The sequence below is a fragment of the Phasianus colchicus genome, chromosome 2 (genome assembly GCF_987193195.1).
Source record: "Phasianus colchicus chromosome 2, bPhaCol1.hap1.1, whole genome shotgun sequence".
In the NCBI taxonomy this organism is placed as follows: domain Eukaryota; kingdom Metazoa; phylum Chordata; class Aves; order Galliformes; family Phasianidae; genus Phasianus; species Phasianus colchicus.
In genome coordinates this window covers 105,249,047-105,270,823 of record NC_143437.1, presented here as the reverse complement: position 1 = coordinate 105,270,823, position 21,777 = coordinate 105,249,047, and the positions used below count along the sequence as shown (strand labels likewise).

Below are 21,777 nucleotides of genomic sequence, written 5' to 3'. Positions count from 1 at the left end.
AGATTATTTCCTGAGAGGTAGTGGAAAAGCAGCACTGGAGGAAGGATTGGAATCCATTGGAACAGGTTGCCCAAGGAGGCTGTGGATGCCCCATCCCTGCAGGCATTCAAGGCCAGGCTGGATGTGGCTCTGGGCAGCCTGGTCTGCTGGTTGGCGACCTGCACACAGCAGGGGGTTGGAACTGGATGAGCATTGTGGTCCTTTTCAACCCAGGTCATCCTATGATTCTATGAAGGAACAGCCTTCTCCCAGCACCCACCTTGCTTCCGATGGTCATCTTTTGTGGGACGTGCCTTGCCAAGCTTCATGGCTGAAAAAACTCCTTTCCCAGCTCTGTAAGAGGAAAAAAAAAGACCAAACATTGAATCCTGTGTTTTCGGTGCTGTTGTTGGGTGTGAGGACAAGAGGAGCCCTCCACAGCTGGAAGCAATAGAGGAAATATCAGCTGAAAGACCAACAGAGAAAACAGCAAACAAAGGCCTTGTATTTCCTCAGTATTGATCCCCGAGCTGGATAAAACACAGTTGGAGCACAGCATCAGCAGCCAGCAAACTCTTCCACCTGCCCCATGCCTCCTTTCTCTGCTCACTCCTGCTGCTCCCCATTGTGAGGTTGCTCCTTAGGGCACTTCCCTAAAGCCATCTTTGTACTAAAAAATGTACTTGGTGTTTGTTACACCACAGCCTCATGGATCAGGACAACATAGATGAGCTCAGCACCTAGCTTTTGGTTTGCTCTGTTACAGCACCAGATTGCAGAGGAATGCCCTAACCTGCGTACAGCACAGAACTGCAGGGTGATACCAACTGCCCATAAAAAACAGTGCTCAGTAAATGATGGCATTTCTGCACTGCAGAGTGGCTTGCTCCCTAATACACATCTAACAGTGATAGCTATGGGCAATAACAACATTGCAGATATTTTTGGGAGACAGTTCATTGGTATTTGGATGCAAGTCCATGCTGCTGTTGCAAAGAGGCAGGATGTTTGGTGAAAGCTATCAGCACTGGATGTAAGCAGGATGATTTCTAGCTTCAAGATTCAGCTGAGAGTGCTGGTAGGAAAAAAAACCCAACACAGTATCTGTAAAACTGAAACCAAGCTGAAGTCAAACCACGCAATAACTCCCTTCTAAATTAAAGAGCAAAGAGCCAGAGAAGTACTTGAAGGAAATGCCCTGGGGGACTGTCCCAAAAGCAAAAGGTGATAAAGATGATGGGGATTTTTTTGTTCTTGTTGGAAAATTCCCATGTGCTGAAAGTGTTGATGTTTGCAAAAATATGGTTTGATGCATGTGTTCAGGTCGGAAGCAGGAAGGACCTCACTCCCAAGCAGGATCCAGCTGTGCTCCCCACGTGCTGGGAAATAGCACCAGAATTTGGGGATCTCCCCATCTCAGCTGTTATTCCCCTCTTCCTGAGGCCAAAAGACAAAATTGTATCTTTTTGGGGGAAGAAGTCCTGGCATTGGAGCCCATCTGATGCGTATAAATAACAGCTGGATGCTTGCAGGCTGCAGACAGAGGCAGAACAAACAAGAAGAAAATTAAGGGGAATAGGAGAATAATGTATTCACCAAGGGGGGAGGTGGTATTCAACTAGGGCAGAAGGCCAGCATAAGATAAAGGAATTATTTACAGCTGAGGTTTAACTGGAATTAAAGCAATGCTCAGGACTCAAGCCTCTTGTAGCTGTGATTCCTTCATGGGATCCATGGAGAGGGGCAGTTTCTCAATAGGCAGGAAGAAGGACAAAGAGTAGGATTTGTAACCCTGGAATAACTGTACTGGAAAGAACCTTACAACCAGCCCAGCCCCAACCTCTGCCATAAGGGCACCTCCCACCAGCACAGGGCTCCATCCATGGCCTTGGGTACTGCCAGGGATGGGGCACTCACAGCTCCATGGGCTGCCTATGCCAGGGCCTCACTATTTCCTTGAACAGTAAAACAAAGCAGAAGAGCAGTTGGTGATGGGTCCAGTAGGAACCTGCTGGGAAGACTCCAGCATTGCTTGTGTCTCATCAGGACCCAAAACAGCAAGCTCATTGCAAAGATACCAAGGATGTATTGGGTCCTGGATAGCACAGCGTCTGATGTGGGAATGATGAGGGTGGTCTGGGGCTATGTAGAAGACAACATGTAGAGATGGCACTGTGAGACATAGTTTAGTGATCATAGAACAGGTTAGGTTAGAAGGGACCCGTAAGATCATCCAGCTCCAACCCCCCTGCTATATGCAGGGATGCCTCCTTCTAGTGTTAGAATTGGTAGGTTGGGTTGATGAAGACTTGATCTTGGAGATCTTTTCCAACCTTGATGAACTGATGATAATTTAAGACTGGGACTAAGCAGCCATCCCAGCAGGACCAGCCCAGCCCAGCCCCTTCTGCAGGGATGTGCGTGGCAGTCAGTGACCCCTCACTGCCAGCTGAGCCATAGTGAATGTGCTGAGGAGATAAGCCACAGCAGTCTCTCACCTATCCCCAAAAGCAGCTTAACTGCACCAGAGGCCCCAGAGATGGGAAATATACATCCTGACAGCCTCCAGCTCATTCACAAGATGAGACTTGGCTCTGGTGGGCACAGTGAGGAGAGCTCAGACAGCGCAAGGTCCCTCAGAGGAGAAAGCTTCAGGTGGTGCCTCCTGTTCCCACACCCCAATCGCATCTCCCTGCTGCTCATCTCTGTCCCACCTGCATCCTTCACCCATCACTGCCCTTCCTGGTGTTATCTCCGAGGAGGGGGCCCCAGGGATATCGAGGAAGTGGCAGCTCAGAGGCCACAGAGAGAAAAGAAAAATGAAGAAGTGGATGAAAATGGATTCCTGTGAATTTTGGCAGTGCCTAAGAGAAGGGAAAGAGCAAACAAACAGTAAAGAGAAAGCCATGCTTTGATGCTTTGCAGGCAGATGCCCCGATAATCCATCCCATCAGCTCCATTCCCTTCCCAAGTCCCATCTGTCACCTTCTCCAAGCCAGGTGAGCAACGACACATCCCACAGCTACCCCCTTCCCTATCCCCATCCCACAGGGTACTACCTTCACCTGTCAGCTTTCCAGGACCCGGCTTCCTCCAGAAGAAGGGCTCAGTGGTGACAGGAGAGCCACCAGCAGCACACCTATGGTGGTGCAGCCATCCCTATATGCAGGTTGGGACCAAGCACAGATGGAGGCCCCCACCAAGCCTCCTCTCCAGGCACAACAGGGTCTTCTCAGTGCTGAAGAAAGGCTGTGCCAACCCTGTGTTCCTCCCACCAGGCTAAAATGAGGAGAGAAACGGCCACAGCCACTCTACAGTGTGGATGGGGAGCTGGCAGCGAGCTGACACCGTCCCCATATGAATATTGGATGAGGAGCAGTGAACCTGAGATGCCAACACAGGCAGTGCAGCGCCACCCAGACCAACCCCCCTCTGCACAACCCGGTTTTAGCCTGGTTTGCTAAAGAATGCCAGCTCACCTGCCTGCTCCCTTCCAAAGCAGTGCAAGCTACTAGCCCATTGCTTGGTAGCAGGGCTCACGTAAGGCTGGGGGTGAAGGACTGTACACTGTTCCCAAGCCGGGCCAGGCTTCCAAGAAAGCTTGACCCTCTATTAGACACCAGAGAACCTACCCACCACATTTTTCCCTTGAATTTTCTGGTTTCGGAGCAAACAGATTGCCTCCCATTAATGACAAAATGCTGATCCACCAGTTGCAGCTGACAGAAGAGCATGGCTTTGTCCCTTTTGGGTTGCCTCGTGTGGCTTTACAGGAGGGGAGAACCCAGGGACAAGCAGATTTGAAGGGCGCAGGGAGCTGGAAGCAGCCTCTCTCCAGGCCAGCTCCTAGTTAAAGATCTAGTTGCAGGTTGCTGGTTAATTATTCATGGCTGAACAGGACACTTTAATCATTGCTTTTTACTGGGGAGTTGAGAGCAAGGAAAGAGAGCAGGGCCTTTACGGTTCATTCCCCTTCAGGAATGATGTCCATCAGGTGGGTGCTGCCTCCACTCTTGTAAAGAGCATCTGTCTGTCCATGCACAACCAACACAGCAAGACGTTGCTGTAAACTTGACTTTAAGCAGCAGTGCAATAAATAGGAGCCAGAAGAGAGCACGCTGATTGGGAGCACCCTATGCTGGGGCAGGGATTGCCTCTGGGCAGCAGATATCAGCCTGCACTCTCAGGAGACAGCAGCTTAAGTTTCAGCAGATCTGTTACACCTGAGAGCTGCAGGATGCTGCTCTTTGCAGAATGCTCCAACACAGCCTGGTGTGGGCATAGCACGAGGATCTGGGGTAAAAGCAAGCAGGAGCTGAAGAAGCACCTGTATGGGTGATGCAGCAGGATAGCTTGTGGGCATTGGAGTTGTAAATCTGATGCTAAGTCTTGTTTCCTCAGTCCTGCGCTGATAGTCTGCACCCACAAACTGTCCCCTTACCCCAGATATCTCAGAAACCCAGAGCTCCTCTGGACCTGGCACTCTCAGCTTTAGGGAAAGGGAGAGCATGCCACGCGTGTGAGGAACACAAAGTAAGCTAGAAGAGCTAGAAGCAAAAGAGGAGAAGGATGGAGAGCCAACCTACTTGTGCTCCTTTGTCTTTTCTTTGCCTTTGCTGGAGTCAGGGCCACGCATCAGGGGGACAAAAGGCAAATTTCAGTGCACATTAAGAACTTCATCAGAGGAGACACTTTTCCCCTTGCAGAGCCCTACAAGCTCTTTCAAGTACCCCCATCTCTAGGCTGTAGCACCACCCTAACCTTATCTCCCTGTTCCCCTCCCTAATCACTCTTTCTACTCTACTAAATCTCCCCTTTAAGGCATCAGCAAAGTGGGAGGAGAAAGCAATTAACCAGCTGTCGAAGGTAATTAGGAGGACTGGGTTTTAATTACAGTTTGTTGCTTCATTTCTCCCTCTGGTTGCCTGTGCTGCAAAAACATCTAGAAAAAAATTATATTAAAAAAAAAATGGTGCGTGAAGTGAGTTTTTTGATAGGTGATGTCCAGGAGACCTGCACAGGAGAGAGGCCAGGACCCAGTGCTAAGTTAGATCTGGGAAGAGTAGAACCATTCAGCTCAGCCCAGGTGGGCAAGGATCAGCTTGGAGCAGCTTGGGCTGGGAAGCAGCCAAAGAAATCCATCCAGGAGCTGCTCCTGGGGCTGTCAGTGCTGCCCTCCACGTGCACCACCAACACCTGCTGTGGGAGCACACTGCAGAAATACCTCCTGTTTGCCAGCTGTGCTTGGCATGGCAACAAGCAAGCAGTGCTGCCAGTGATTCAGGTGGATCACCTGCCCTCGTGCCCCTGCCTGAGGTGGGGGTTTAAATCATGCCCTGCTTCTTCCCATGGGTCACTGATGTGGGTGAACGGCTTTGTGTCCCCAAACACTTCACCTCTGCAGGAGCCTGCCCAGCTGTGGCTAAAACCCTTCCAAATTCCTATGGAGGTGCCTCCACCCGAGGATGCTGCAGGGCCTGATCAGCTGGAGAGCATCATCCTTGGGTGTGTGAGCTGTGTTGTTCTGGGAGATGGCAGGGGGTACAGAAGTACCCAGCATTGCACTACATGAGAAGTACAGATACTCTTTTTCAAGGGCTCCTATGGAACAGCCAATGCTAGGTTATTCTCTTTCTGTCCCATCCCGCATCCCCTGCCCCTTCCACTTCACCCCTCACTGCAGAAGGATGCTTCTCTGACTGCAAACAGCCACAGTTTAACATTTTTGTACTGGAAAAGGATGCGAATTTCCCATTAGTGACACCAGCAGGGAATTCTTACTTTGTGTCTTCATGCAAATTGATCTTAAGCACTCTGGTGAGCACAAATGAACTTGAGGTCCTGCCCTGGAGCTGTTTCAGTGGAAAGCAATAATACTGTTAAAAGTGGCCCCAGGCAGGGATGGGGGAATCAGGTACCTGAATGGCAAGGTGAGGTGTCTTTTCTCTTTCCCCTTAGCCTTAGCTCTGCAATCAGAAAGATCGATTCCTTCAGTGGGATTCATCCTGCTGCAGTGACAAAGATCCACAAGAACCTTCTCCCCTCAAAACCTCCATCAGCATCGTGCATCAAGCAACCAACCAAACCCAGTTCACCAGCATGCCATAGCGAGATCTCACTGCACCAGGACTGGATAGACAGAACGGGTGGATGGATGGAAGGAAGGGTGGATGGATGGGAAGGTGGGTGGGTGCATGAATGAATAGGTGGATGGAGAGACGGATGGATGTGTGAATGGAGGGATGGAGTGGCACTGGAATGAGTGGACAGACAGTAGACCTATACAGGAGTGGATGGATAGAGGGTTGGACAGGGATGATTGCATTAATGGACAAATGGAAAGAAACACAATGATATAGGTGGGTTGTATCGAGATGGATCAGTGAATAGATAGACAGATGGAAAAAATAACATTAAGATGGATGGATGAGTAGGTGGTGAGTGAGTGGGTTGATAGCTATGCAAGCAGATAAATATTATCATAGAATCATAGAATGATAGAATCACAAAGTTAGAAAGGACCTGCAAGATCAGCTAGTCCAACTGTCCTCCCATTACCATTACTACCACAAGCTACTAAACCGTATCTCTTTTGAAAGTCTCCAGAGTAGAAGGAAATACGTGCTTGCAGGGCATAGGTGAGAATACAATCTACCCACCCTTTGGAGAGGAGAGGATGGGATGGAGTGAATATAAGAAATCTCTGTTCCCAAGAAGAGGGCAGGAAGCAGTTAGGTCCAGACAACATGCGGGGATTGGCATGCTAACATGCATGTCTCATGCAAGCACACAGTGTGTCCAGAGAGCCTGAGCAAAGGAGGGATACCATCCCCAGTACCTGGCATCTTCAGGGTCTTCACTGTTTGGAAGAGACACAACCAGGAGGATGAACATGAGGAAGAACCAAACCCACCCGAATGGACATGCCCTCCCACAGCCCATGGGAGCCCACTGGGACAGGGGAAGGGAACACTGGCTTCAACCCCACCCCGACAGGATCCTCCAGAGGTGGTGCTGAGAAGGTTCATTTAATGCAGTGTTCACCACTCTGGCCTTGGTCAGCACTGTGTGGCAAGATAGTGAGGAGGCAATATCTCACAGCTCTCTGTGATCACCCTGGCCCTGCCTGCCAGCAGCATGACAGTGTTCTCCTTCTGCATCTTCTCCACCTCTCCCAATCTGCTGAGCAGCAGCAATGAACAGCAGAATGCATCTCCTCCAAGGACTGACCCTGTCCTGGGTCTCATGGCCCTTCTCACACACTTGTGCCTGGCCAGGCTGCAAACTCTCCCCCACCAGCCAAATTGCCCTGGGGATGCTTTGCCTCAGGCCTCCCTTGCCCTGGTTTGGATTGGGATCATCATCATGGAGCATCCACACCAGCTAAATTTACTCATATTCTATGCCTTTGGGAGTACATTAGCCCAACAGACAGGGGTGATCCTTACCATGTTACATGGGATTTGTCTGTAGAGGCAGGATCTGCCTCCCTCTGCCATGCAACATGGGAGAGGTTTGCAGGCATGGTTGGGTCCCATAGAAAGCCCCTGAAACTGCTTTACCCAGGTCCTCTCCCCTTCTTTTGCTCTCTTGAGCCTGAGGCAGCTCTTCATGGTGAAACCTGCACATCCTCTTTTGAGCTGTCCATTGGGACAAAGGTTTGGGGTTTAACACAGTTTAGCTTGTGTCCCAAATCTGGGATGTTTTTATGCCTGAGAGGCCACTGGCCAGGTTGGATGTGGATTTGAGCAACCTCATCTGATAGGAGGTTTCCCTTCTCATGGCAGGGGTTGGAACTGGATGGGTGTTAAAGTCCCTTCCAATCCAAACCACTCTATGATTTGGTGAATCTATGACTAGAACGGGATGGGATAAGGGCAACTCCCACAGTAGAAAGTCAGGATGCCACCAGCCATGACATGTTGGTACCTTGCTACTGATTTGTATCCGTCGTTAAACTTAATCCTGAGTGAGGCACAGAAAAGAAGAGAGAAATGCAACCACAATGTCAGGCTTCTTGAAGTAGGCCACCCTCAGCAAGTCAAACATTGACCTGGTCAATACAGTTCATGGTGACATCCCCTTTGTATGGCAATGGCAGTGTTGCCAAACCACAATTCCCTGCCAGAATGTACTCTAAGATAGCTGATAGTTGGTGACTTTTGCTGGATATTCTCAGCCTAGGATGCTCCACTCACTAGGAAAAATTCATCTGGTGGCAGGGTCTGCACTTCTGGCACAGGGCACAGCAGCCACAGGGTACCTGGCAGCAGACAACATCCACTGCTCCTGCTGGATCCAAGAGATCTGCACTGGATCAAATTGGAGTCAATCTAAATTGTAGGTGATAACAGCTGCTGTGGAGGCTCTGCCCTGGGACTCACAGAAGCATCAAGTTCTTTGCTTGGACACCAATTTCCTATTTTTCAGGAATGTACTTTTCCTAGCAATTTAATGGTCTACTGGGAGGATTGCAAAATGGATGGGGGAAACTTGGCAGGAACTGAAAATCTGGGACTGATGGGAGATCATTTCCCTTGGTTTTACTCAAGATGAGAAGGACCCTCCCAAACTTGCCTGGTTATATCAGTTTCCCTAATAGCCCTAACTTCCACCTCTCTTTATTCACAGCAGCTCTGGAAAGCCAAACGAAGAGCTTTGTACCACTGACCAGCACAGGCTGATCAGAGAGTTGTCCAAGCCTGAAGCAGGGAATCCTGCCTCTCACTGCCATCCATCACGGGTGGTTTCATCACCAAGTTCAATGCCAGTGCTTGGCAATGACCCCAGCTTTAGAGCAAGTGACCCAAAGGGATAATTTGCAGCAGGCTGAACCCAGTCAGGCATGGCCTAGGACCACTGGGCACGCACAAGAAAAGGCAAAATCAATAATTCACTGGGACCAGATTGCTTTCTGCTGCAGAGCTCTGCCCTGCCCATGAATATTTTAAGGTCAACAGCTATCAGGTGATGCTTCCTGGGAGCTCAGTTTCTAGGTGGTCAGCAGCTGTGACGTGCGCAGCCCCATCCCACTGAAATCTGGGCAGTCCAGCAGTCCCTGCAGCTCACAATGGACACTGCACAGTGAGCAGGCTCTGACCTTTGAGCCCTGGCAAAATGCATAGATCTAGATTTTACTCATCTGAACCTCAAAGTTTTGACATTTAAGCTTGGATTTAAGGAAGAGCAGGGCTCTGAGAGCATCTCAGCAGAGCTTCAGGGCCACGGTCTGAACAGGTCTGCTCTGGGTATTTACCTAGTGTGCTGCTCTTCTTCTGCATCATCTCCAAGGCTGGGGAAATTACAGAGAGAGAGGAAAAAAAATGACTGTGATGAGAAGTTAGAGAGCTTCCACTGTACTATAGTTTAAAACAGTGGGTGCAGGAATAACCTTGGAACACAGCAACACTGCAAACCACTCCATGCATGCCTGTGGACCGAAAAGCACTAAGCTGAACCTTCTGCTGGTCAAACTGGTTGATCTGGATGGGCTCCCCATTAGGGTGGAAGTGAACCAGTCCCATCCATCCTGACCTCTTTCCTCCCTTCTGCCTTGCTCTAAGAGAAAAGTGGCTCAGGCTGGAAAGGGCTGTGTTGGGTTGGTGCTGTGCCCTGTGCTGACTGCATGGAGGCAGTGGGCACCAAGCTAATTTTCAGCTATCCCAAAGCACACTGACTGCCTCCCCAGCAAAAGCACAAAGGGCAAACTCTTGTATATTAAAGAAAAAAAAAAAGGAAAATGCCTTCTTGTTTCAAGTGTTGTTCCCTGCTTTCTTGGCTGCTCCTGTTGAGAGTCACGGGGACTGGATTGCTCCTTAATGCTGAGGTTGTCTGCTTCTTCCCAATCCACATTGCTTCAGTGCCCCTCAATGTATGAGACCATCTCGCTTTTTGGAGGGGCTTTTTGGCTTCCCTCATCCTCGCTTACAACAGCTGCCTTCTTGTCTCATCTCCATCTTGCTCGGCTGCCCAAAAGCTCTGTGCAAAACACCCAGTGAGCTGCCAGAAGTGGTCAGCAGAGGTCTGCTGCTGGACTCCAGCTGCAATAGGGACGGTAGGGAGGTGCTCTGTGACCTGGTGCAGAGATGTTCACCTCATGCACAAAGCTACAGTCTCCCTCTCCCTAATTTTCTCTAACTTAACATTCAAATATCATAGAAATAAGGGAATAATGGTTTGCTTTCAAGAAACACACATGGTTCCATGGTTTGCATGGATGGAATAATAAGAGCAGCTCCTGCAGTGCTGCAGTCCCTAGCTTGGGCTGTGTGCAGCTACTGTGTGCAATCAGGGGGTGATCCCAGGCTCCCAAGAGATCCACTGGCCCACAGGGGTTAAGCCATGAAGAAGCACGGAGGCTGTGCTATAAGAACTTGTGCCCAAAGTAACAGCCACCTGCTGTTATTCAGCATGAAATAGCAGGCACCAGCTCCTGTATGACGGGTCATAAAAGGAGACCACAAAGGGTGAGGTTTTTTGTAGCCTCCAATCCACTATGGGTTTTGGGGGAGCTCCTGCTGGAGGTGATGCCATTTAGCTCCAAGGCTGCTGCTGCTGAACACAAAACAGGCTTCCAGCCTGCTTTCTTATTGACTGCAGCCTGATGTCTGCTCTGTGCTATTTGTCTCAGCCTGAGCCATCAGCAGGGAGCACAGGAGGTGCTCCAGGCTCATTGGTATTTTTTCCCTGTTGTGGAGGAAAAAGAGCAGAATAGTTTTGCAGCTGCACTTTCTTACCAGGAACCATGCTGGGCCTTTATGAGGAGCAAATGACCATCCCTGTGGGCTTTGTGTGAAGGGCAGGGTGGTGAAGGGATGTAATACAACCCTTGTTCTCTGTTGGGAAACTGCTCAATGCCATAGCATCCCCATCACCCTCAACATCCCCATCACCCTCAACATCCCCATCACCCTCAACATCCCCATCATCCCCACCGTCTTCCCCCCAGAACAGCTCCTGGACCTAAGGACCATCTAAGCCACCCAATGACAGGAGATGACAGTGATCCTATTAACCTGGTCATCCATTCCCATCTGCTTGCACACAGCTTTGAGCTCCTGCACCAAACTGCTAAGTAAAGACAAAAGTTTGGCCATCTTCATGCTCCTGGTTGTGGCTGCTGCTCTTCACATATCAAGGCCCACTTTTTTCCCCACCTCTGCTTCCTCTCAGCAAAGGGATTCAGCTGGATAATAAAATGATGTTGCTAATGAGCCAAGGGAAGAGGGAGCTTTGTGATGGAGATGATGCTGACAGTGGAAATCCAGGGAGATTTTCCCGTTGCCTTCAGTTGGATCTGAAGTCCCCCCTAGGAGGACACAGATGATGGAAGCAGCCCGTGAAGACACTGTTACAGAGCTGCCAAGATTTCTTCCTGCTTTCTGGGTATGAAAAACTGCCACGCTTCTCTACACAGCAAAATGAATACTACAGGGACACTCTCCTGCCTTTGGAGGCAAACTACCTGGCAGCCAACTCTGCCTCATCCAAACAGAGGTTCTGGATGGGAAATTTCAGTCTGCCCTTTGTGTCTGGCCTATGGCATCAGCTTGTTGCTTGGGTTTACCTGAACTTCTCTTTGCTGCATCTCTTCTCAAACTCTTTCTGGGACAAGGTGGGGAGCAAATCAGCACTGCATAGCAAGAAAAACCACCGCAAAGAGATATCACACTTTCATGCACGTCACAGGGAGCTCATCCCACACCAAGGCCATTTCTCTGGGATCCCAGTGCTCCTCCTGGCAGCTGAGCATCCTTTCCAAGGATGCTTCTACAACTGCCCCATCACAGTTCCCCACCAGTTCTCCCGCAGCTGAGAGGTGGAAATCCAGCTGTGATGCTTGTGGCACATCTTCAGGGACAGGAGCAGCACAGCACTGCAAACGCCATCAGCACCCTACCTCGTGTTGAGGGAACCCTGGCTGAGGGTGTCCCCCTCTCCCAGAAGTTCATCCTCGCTGTGATAATACATCTCGTCCTCTTCCATCCTGTGACAGTGGTGACATGGAAAACATCAGCCCTTTCCCTGCTTACTGTACCTATTGGTGCTGACATCAATGACCAACAGCACCTGAGATTGGCAAGGATGAGTGTAGAGCAGCAAGGCAGAGCAAAGTGCTTTGATGCAGGGCAAGTCTCCATCCAGAGGGCACAGGGGAGCTCCTTGGGACCAAAGCAGTGGGTTGAACCCTGGGCCATCTTTGAGTTTTAGTGCAATTATCCACATTCTGTCTTGCTTGGGACAGTGGAAAGAGCATGCCTTGCTTTTTTGGAGGTGTCTGCTCTCCAGTGGCGAGGACATGCAAACCAGTCTCAGAGAGTCCTGCACCTACTCAGCAGCCTGCAGCCACCACGTGCCCCTGTGCATCCTGCAGGGGTGCTCAGCAAACCTCTCTGAAATGTGCCCTGGTAGCATCTGTAGGTCTACAGGAGCTGTCTCCCACCTCCAACTGAGCTGGACATCTTAGTTAGACTCTACAGCCCCTTTCCAGAACCTTTAAGCACAACTCATCCCACACCCTGCAGGCTTCTGCTGCAGGAAAACCCTTCAGTCCCTTCAACATCGTCTCCTCTTTGGCAACATCACGGTTCACCAAGCTGGGAAACGAGTCTGCACTTTTCATTTGCTTGAAAACTCGCAGGTTTCAGCCCAATTCACACAGTTAATTAAGTGCCTAGGAGTGATGTGAGCAGCTGGGGATAACTTCCCTCAATCTCTCACCGTGGGGAAAAAGAAATGTTGCCCTTATATGGTTGTAATAAAGTGCTAAACACAGGAAGAAAGCAAACACTGTTGAAGCACACCACTGCAGAAGCTCAGAGTGGGGGATGTATGGTTTCATCAGTGCTAGAAATGTAAATGCTTGTTGAAAAGCAGTTGTTTAATAGGATTATGCTTGGATTCACCCCTCCAAGCTGGGTTCCCTTATGGGTTTGCAAACACCAGGGCTGTCTGCCTCTGACCTGCTGGTTCCTTGCATACTGTTGGATTGGGACAATCATCCAGGGGCTGTATGGTCCTGGGAGAGCACTGTGCACCCAGCTCCACTCCCTCTGCCTTCCCCATGTGCAACCTTTCCCCTCTACCTGCTTATCTCTTCTCACAAGACTTTGAGCAAAGTGGACCTTGAGGTTTCCACTCTTCCTGTTCAGCTCAAGAGCTATTGGGACAGACAGATGGAGTCATTGTCATGGACAACATGGCTACTGTAAATTTGGCTGAAAATCTGGTTTAGCAGCCCATGGAAACAATACAGATATGCACAGGTGGCTTTACACTTGCAAAACTCTTCTTCTACTTGAAGAGCTGTGTCAGGATTTGAGCATGGGGTGCGATGAAACTGAGCCAGCATCACTGTGGCTCTTGACCTCAGTCCACATCCGTGCCTTGGCCTCATGGATGGCATTTGAGGTGGTAAAGGCTCCTCACAGAATCTATAAGCATCCATAAGCATCCATAAGCAACAGCTCACGCAGAACCGATCCCAGCTTTCACTTCATCCCAGTGGACAACCATCTGCAGTGCCCCAGTCCTGAGCCATCTCCACTCATGCCAGTGACCAGGCTGCATCTGTGACTTATTACAGCAGCTTTGTGTCAAGAAATGGAAAGGGACCACTCATAGGCTTGTTTTCACCTGTTGTTACATCCTACGGGCTTAGAAAACATCACGGTTCCCCACAAGTTCTCCCGTGATGCCAAGGAGCCTTAAGTTAATAGAAAGCTGGTGACAGCACCCTTTAGAGTACTGGATGTGTTCCCATGTGCCATCACAGGGAAAGGGTCCTCAGCTAATCCAAATGGGACTCACCTGCCACAACACTGCATTTGGGACAGGATTTCATTTAAGCCTGGTGACATACAGAGGCACAAGGGCTCTGTCACCTCCCCTGTTCCAGAATCCCCAGTTTCTCCTCCAGCCTCACCATGAGACACGCATACTCATAATGCTCCCAACAGGTCAAAGACACCACCACCTTCTACTCCTGAAGAATCTGCACTGTTTTGGTTTCATGGCCAACCTATCCTCCTGTCCCCATACAGCTGCAGCTTCATTCACCTCCACCTCCTGCCTTGTGGGGGCTGAATCCTGGGAGAACTGTGAGCCCCACCAAGATGCAAGACCCCAGACATCTGCAAATAGCTCTAATAACATCCAGGAAGACGAGGCCTGGCCAACAACTGAACCTTTAATCCTCCCCAGATCTGTATATCACTGCATTTGCAAGCCAATCATGTGCTCCAAACCTGGATATTTGCTGGAAGACTCTGTGCTGGGCAGGCAGGCTGGAGCAAAGGGACCTACATTGAGCTGTGGCTTGGATCTCCTGATGGCTGCTCAGATGTGGAGCTCCTCAGGTGCTGGGACGGTGCTGTCCCTTGGTGCCAAGCCAAGCCCTCCCCAGCCCTGCTGCTCCCACACGCCATTGTGCACTGGTTTTCACATTACCTCCTGAAGCTTCTCTCTGCAGACTGCTGGTTGGATTTGCCCACAGACCCGTCTGTGCCCTGCCGATGGCCGGAGAGGAGGCTGTCTGTCTCCAGAGGGTACCTGCCGTCCCCTTCTGAGTGGACACTGGGAGTCTCCAGGAATTCCTTGTCATTCCACGTGCCCACTGTCCCATCCAGAGCCTGGTACCTGATCTCTATGGAGATGCTGGTCTGCAAGATATGAAGAAGGAAGGATCATCCCTCAGGGGCAACACAGGGAGGAAGGCAAGTCCTGCAATACCTGGAAGGCAGGAGGAGCTGTTGCCTTATCTGGTTTGACCTCTCTGCCTCAATTCCCCAAGTCTCTTCACCATTAGCAGACGAAGGTCATGTTGTATTGGTGGTGCATCACTCATGCTCATTCCCCTCTTACCCAGACACAATTTGCACCAAGCTGCTGCCTGGTTTAGAGATCTTGAACTGTTTTTCCAAGACAAGACCCCAACATTTAAAAAAGCCCAGTCAAATATGTGAGAGTTCATCTTGCTGCAAAAGCCAGCAATGCCACCACTGTCCTAGTGTCCAAAGTCCTTCTAAAATCACTGCTTTGGTCAAAGCAACCAGAAAATTATCTCCACTAACAACACGCACATTTTGAAAGGCAAAACAGCTGCTACGAATATTAAAGCAAAACAAAACCAAAAACCATTCCCCACCTCCGTTCTAAGCTGCAGGTTAGATTGAATGCCAAAGCAATCAGTTTTAGACACAGGGACAATACATTCCTTGCAGAAGGAAGAATTCAGCACCAGACTCATTTGCAGGGAAAAGGGTGATGGATGCAGGGGCTTTAAAGAAGAGGTGAGAGACACCTTTGGGAGAAATGCCATGAGAGCAATGGGTTCTGCCCTGGGGAAGGTGTGCGAGATGCTCCTTTCCAGCTCTGTGACTCAAGGATTGCTTGGGTAGTATTTTTCCTTTGTTTGTGTTTTTTTTTTTTTTGCAGAAAATCTTCCTTTCCTCATCTCTGTTTTTCAGAGGAGGTACAGCATCCCGAATGCCTCCAACCTCAGCTCGTCAAAGGGAGGACGAAAGGCTGGAAAAGAGGGGAGGTGGTTTGGAGGAATGGATGAAAAGAAATGGGAAACTGTCAGTGCAATAAAAGGTGAGATTTTGTTTTGGGCTGTGTTGACTTTATTCAAGTCATCACTAGTTGAAAGGGAAAATAGTAGGTGAAAGCTGAAACTGAGAGAAATCCACACCGTGAAGAAAACTCTGAGTTGTGACAATAAAGAAAATTACTCAGAGAAATGATTCATTGAAGTGCTGTTGGATTCCTCTGACATTGGACTTCCAAATATCATTTTGGTGTTGTTTTTTCTTCATTTTTATTTTTCCCCCACCTGATGAGACAATAATAACGAGTTCTGAGTTGTTCCAGAGGCTCTCTTGTTGAAGGGCAGATTACGCCAATATGAAATTCCTCCTGGCTCCACAATTCTTTGGTTTTTTAAGCCCTTTGCTAGGACAAGTCAATAATGTTATTAGGGTCAGCTGGAAGCTGCCAGCAATGCTTTGCAGTCAGCAAAAAAAAAAAAAAAAAAAAAAAGAAAAAACATTTTTCGACCCTTCCATTGTGTTTGATTGCAGAAAGGCGAAGCTGTGCCTGGAAATTGCTTTCTGCCCACCTCCGCCTCCTCAAAACATCCCATCATTTTTCAGCCCCCTGTTGTTCTGAGTTCAAGATGTGGTGATGGTGGGGGTCTCCAAGAACTCCATGTCATTCCATATGCCCACTGTTATATTATATTTCCACAATCATTCTCCAAGCAAACATCCCAGGCGTTGCCCTCTGGATTCTCTCCTCAGGTCTCCCTCAGTTTGAATTCATCCCCTCGCTGGAGCAATGCCTGGCAGCAGGGGTTTGGGGAGGGAATTCACGAAGCTTATTTGTCTCTGTGCCCCTGAAGTTGCTATGGAGACTGAATGGGAGAAGGGACTGAAATTCAGCCAAAAGCCCAAAATGCAAACACACACCCTCACCTCCTGGCTCTGATTTCAACAGGGGAGACTTGGAGCTAAGATGTCCCAGAAATGAAGGGGAAATAAAGGGACATGACATTTCTGCCCAAAGCAAGCTCCTGAAACCCAAGATTTGTGAGTGTGAATGTACATGGCTTGCGATCTGCAGAAGATAGAGGGGTTTCATCATCTCATCTGTCTTCCTGTCACATCTGCCTTCCCAGTGCTGTCCTGATCCATAGCAATACACAACACTCAGCATTTATATTTTCCAGAGCATTCTACAGCTACCAACTTAAAAAAAAATGCAGAGGGGATGCAGACATTGGGTACTCAGAGGGGAGCTGGTGAGCATGTTCAGCCATGGGGAAGGTTGTTTGTCCTGCAGGTGCCTCCAGTTAGATGCTCTTGGCTTGTAAAGAGCTGAAGGACAGAAAATCACCTCCCTCCACCTTTTGTGTTGCCCCAGTAAGTGGCCAGCCAGGCTCCAAGGCACCAGGCAATGCTGGGACCTCCTCAGTCATAGAATCATGGAATCACCAAGGTTGGAAAAGACCTGAAAGATCATCCAGTCCTAAGTTAGCTCATCCTAAAATGTCATCGTTTTCAACATCAAGAAGTTGCCCAGATTTAATTTCCATCTGCTGATTTTTCCTATCACCCCCTGTGATACTGAGCAGTCTTGAATATACGGGGTTTTCCTCCTTTGGATGTTTCCATGGACTTCAGGAAAAACCAAGGAAATATCAGAAGGTGACTTCTCCTGTCCTGAAATCATCATCGCATCCTCAGTCTGTGATTTCTCCATTTCCTTCTCCCTCCTTAGGACTGGTTTTCCTTCTGCTTTTATTCTCTTTACCCTCATAGAACAAGCCAGCTTGTGTCTCCTGCTAATGAAACCATCGGTCTTTTTATTGCTAATTGCTTGTCATTAACACAAGGGTTATACAATTAAAGTGTTACATGCAATTGCACATCTTAATGCTGAGCCTAGAAAGCTGCTTATAAATGGATAGGAAAGCACTGCGTCTAGCAGAGGAAGGAGGCTAAGTTTTCATGTCTAGACAAAACACCGTGGTTTTTGATGCACAAGACCAAAAGGCACTGTATTCCTAAGTTATAAAATGCAGTCTCCATGGGAAACAGCTCCTATGAGATGCATTAAACAGCCCTGAAATGTGCTGAGTTACGCAGCGCGGAGCTGCAGGTGGGGATTTTATCCCTTAGTTTGGGGAAGTGGGTGAAGGGTGGGTGAAGTGGGTGAAGTGGGTGATCCAGATTGGGTCACTGGTGACAGGACATTTTCACGTTGTTTCTGAGCTGCGTGCAAGCAACTGCACCCTGTCTGTGTGCAGGCTAAGGGGATTTGTTCTCATTTTGCTTCTGCAGAAAATCCTTTGCACCTGCAGAGCCACTGACCTTTACACCAAGAGTAATGGGATGGAGGTGAGGATTCGGGCATTCAGGTGCACAACACCGGCTTGGCTGTTCCCATAGAAAGGGCTGGCGGAGACGCAGATGGACAGATGGACCTGATTCTGAAAGGCAGTTATGGCCAATCACTCCTTGCAACCTACCTGGATGGCCGAATTATTGTCATCTATGAGCGTATCCATCACCTCCACGTGCCCTTCCTCCACCACCTTTTGCAGGACCATCCGGAAAGTGCCGATAAGCCTACGAAACAAAGAAAAGTCAGGTGAGGTGCAGTGAGCAGCCAGCACAGGACATTTTCAGTGGGAAAGCACTTTGATGGCCAAGAGCCACCAGAGCATGTGTGGTTGTTTGGGTTGCTTTATTTAGTTATTTAGTTAGTTGGTTATTTTGCAGTGTGTTGGCCTTGTGAGGATCTAGACAGGAGATGCAGGGCCAAGGATTCTAATTAAAGAGATAGGCAGAGGAGAAGCTGTTGTTGAGACAATGCTGCTGGGATAAAAAAGCCAAGGAAACATTGAGAACAATCAGCCTTAAATTACTAAGGTACAACTAAGGGAACCCAAATTGGACATCTCATCTGGATGTGCCACCCTGCTGGATGTCCTCATGGATTTCCCATCTGGAAATGGTGCTGTATACCCTCAAGAAGTGCAGCAGGGCCCAGAGAAGCTGTTTAGTTCTCCATCCTACTTTTTCCAAGACCCAACTGGATAAAAAGCTGATCAACCTGCTGCAGGTGATGCTGACTTTACTTGGAGCATGAGGCTGGACTAGAGAACTTCAGAAGAGCCTTCAAATCTGAACTATCCAGTGGTCCTTTGATTTGATCTTACAATATCATTGTTTCTGTGGTCTGTTGTGCACGGGCCACACCAAACTCAGTCCCCATGTAGTTGTTGCACATCCTGCAATAGCTGACAGCCTCACCTGAGCTGGGACCACATGTCTCAGGGGAGACATCCACAGCAAGTATGGATCAAGGGTTCGTTAAAATATTTCTTCTTTCTGAATTTGTTTCTACTCTTGTGCTTGAGGGCTCAGGCATGGGCATGCTGACTTCCACTGTGAGCTGCAACAAATGCCAAGGCTGAGGTGAGGTCACACAACACCTCCTAGCCACCACGGTTGTTTCTCCCCAGGGATCTGATCACCACCCAAACTCCTCCATGATGAGCAGGCTGAAGGCATTTCATTGCTCCTTGCAAATCTTACCTGGGCTCTCTGCACTCTACCGCTCTCGCAGGCAGTGAGGGCAGCACAGTGTGCACTAAAAGCAGCCACGTTCATTAAATCAAAACCCACAGTGGATACCAAGGAGAGCTCTCTAATAAAAGCCATTACTTATCTGCTGGCTTATGGCTTGTCAGAGAGCTGTGACTTTATGTTCTCTGTGTTCTGGTGTTGCACCAGAGGGATCTTCCCAGGCTGGGCTGAGTCAGCCTGAGCAAAGAGCCAGCTGTGAATCAAGAAACACCCAATGTGGAAAAAGTCCTGAAACATGCAGTGTGGCATTGCTTTACACCGCTGGCCTTGCATGTCACCTCCAGTGCTATGAGACTGATGACAGCAAAGATCTTTGATGGCATGCAAATGTTCCTGCAGTGCTCTACTCTGGCGAAAACAAAAATAAAAATAGCTGCTGGTTAAGTGAATTTTTTGGGATTTTTTTTTGCTGATTTATCAGGATGTGATATCAAAGGGGGAGATGGGAACTGCCTACAACATGCATTGATGTATGGAGGGATCTTCTCCCACCCCCCACCTAGCCCCAACTCTGGTGCTGTGTCTGCACTGACTTTGGAGGTGGACTCACCTGGAGTCCCAAGGTGTCTGACCAGAAATAGGACTGTGTCTTCTTGTTGTTCCATCACACACCACTCACCACATGGCCTACTTAGGGGGAACATCACAGCCCCTTGGAAATGCTGCACAACTCTCAGATGCAGCGGTGGTGGCTTCTCTGCTCTTCTTGGACCTCTGTGGACCTACAGAAGGTGTGTCTGTAGGTGGGAACACCCCTTACCAGTGTAGTGGGAAATGCAAAATGAGCTGAAGCTGCCTGGAAGCAGCCTGATCTCCACAAAACCTGCCCTGAGCTCAGGCTGCCTCTACATTCCTTTTTAGCATCCTCAGGGTAATGCTGGAGGCAGGATAATGCTGCAACTGCAGCACCACAGCTTGGGGCATTTCAACTTTCCATTTAAGCTGTGGAGAGTGCTCTAAAGTGGTTTCAAGCTACCTTGCCTTGTTTTGCAATTGCAGGGGGGTGAGAACATGCCTGTGCTCAGTTTATACCATCTGGACATACATTTCCCATCTGAAATCCCCTTCAGCATGGGGCTCACACCTGCTGCTCCAGCAGCAAACCAGTCTTGAGCTGCAGTTTTTCTGAAGGCATCTCACAGCAGGACACTGAGCTTTTAGTTCAGGGACTGCTGTGTTTGGCTCAGACCTGCTGTGTGGAAGAGACTCTTTACACTGAGCATGGACACCACTGGTGCTGGTGGAAGATGGTCATTGGCTTTCTCCAGCCAAACCTGGGGGGCTGCAGATCCCCCAGAGCTTTGCTCACCTTTTTGAGTCTGTCTCAACCTCCTGGGGAAAAAAATTTTCCCAGCATCCAACATGAATCTCCCAAGCCACAGACTGTGCCTATTGCTTCTTGATACTTCTTCTGGTGAACAAATATCCACCTCTCCCTGTAGGCTGCAAACTCCAGCCATGAGTCAGTTAAGGTATGGTGTTGGTGATGGGTTCAGTTGGTGACACTGACCATCTCATATTCTGTCATCTCCTCACACCAACAGTGCCTTAGGACCTGGGGCACAGCTTGGGGATGTCCTTGGTGTAGCTGTTGTGGGAGCTGCAGCAATCTGCAGTCTGAAAGCTTTAGGACACAGTAGCAGCAATGTGTTTGGACAGCAGCACTCCCTAGAGACATTTGGATCTGACCCTGTCAAAGTGCATAGCAAAGAGAGGAGGAAAAGAACCCCAGATTCTAACAGGGAGCAAATGTCTCCAGGGGGCATTTCACACACAGCCCTCCTGCTGTGCTGTAGGGGAAACAGGTTAAGAAGAGCAAACAGAATCACAGAACCATAGGGGTTGGAAGGGACCTCTGCAGATCCACCAGTCCATCCTTCTGTTAAAGTAGGTTCCCTAGAACAGATAACACACTAAAGCATGAGTTTTAATATCTTCAGAGGAGGAGACTCCATCACCTCTTTGAGCGGCCTGTTCCAGTGCTCTGGCACTCTTACAGAAAAGAAGTTCTTTGTCATGTTTATATGGAAGTTCCTGTGTTCCACTTTGCACCCACTGCCCCTTGTTCTGTCACTGCACACCACTGAAAAGAGCCTGACCCCAAATACTTGACACCCACCCTTTAGATATTGATAAACATTGATCAGAACCCCTCTCAGCCTTCTCTTCAGTCTTCATTCCTTACCAGGAGATGCTCCTGGCCCCCATCATTTCTGCAGCCCTTCTCTGGGCTCTCTCCAGCAGTTCCCTGTCCTCTTTGAACTGGGGAGCCCAGCACATCAGGGCTCAGTGCTCCAGATGTGGCCTCCAGAGGTGGAGGAGAACCTCCCTTCCCCTGCTGGCCATGCTCTGTGCAATGCACTTCAGGGTCCCCTTGGCTTTCTTGTCCACCAGGGCACATTGCTGTCTTATGTTCAACCTTTGATCAACTGTTAGTCAATTGCTGGTCAACCTCTGGTGAACAGTTGGTCAACCACTGGTCGATGAGAACCCCCAGGTCCTTCCCTGCAGAACTCCCCTCCATCAGCTCAGCCCTTAACCTGTGTGAGTGTGTGCTGTTATTCCTCCCCAGAAGTAGGGCTCTACACTTACCCTTGTTGAACCTCATCACGTTCCTCTCAGCCTGTCTAGGTCACTGTCCAGACAG

The 21,777-nt window shown here is 49.2% G+C and overlaps 1 protein-coding gene across 7 annotated transcripts in view; it reads right to left on the bottom strand.

The window, feature by feature from the left end:
• OTOF (otoferlin) overlaps positions 1-21,777 on the bottom strand; it is a 71,875-nt gene that overhangs the window by 31,362 nt on the left and 18,736 nt on the right. For 4 of the 7 annotated variants that reach the window (XM_090136534.1, XM_031603878.2, XM_090136535.1 and 1 more), the window contains exons 4-6: positions 18,008-18,107; positions 14,428-14,639; positions 260-333 (exon numbers count right to left, since the gene is read on the bottom strand). In XM_090136534.1, coding sequence (XP_089992660.1) covers positions 260-333; positions 14,428-14,639; positions 18,008-18,107 — 386 coding nt within the window. Of the gene's footprint in view, positions 1-259; positions 334-4,565; positions 4,596-5,897; positions 6,271-6,817; positions 6,839-7,908; positions 7,945-9,235; positions 9,272-11,878; positions 11,966-14,427; positions 14,640-18,007; positions 18,108-21,777 lie in introns of those variants that run through there. The other 3 variants (XM_090136538.1, XM_031603879.2, XM_090136537.1) reach the window with 3 other exon arrangements.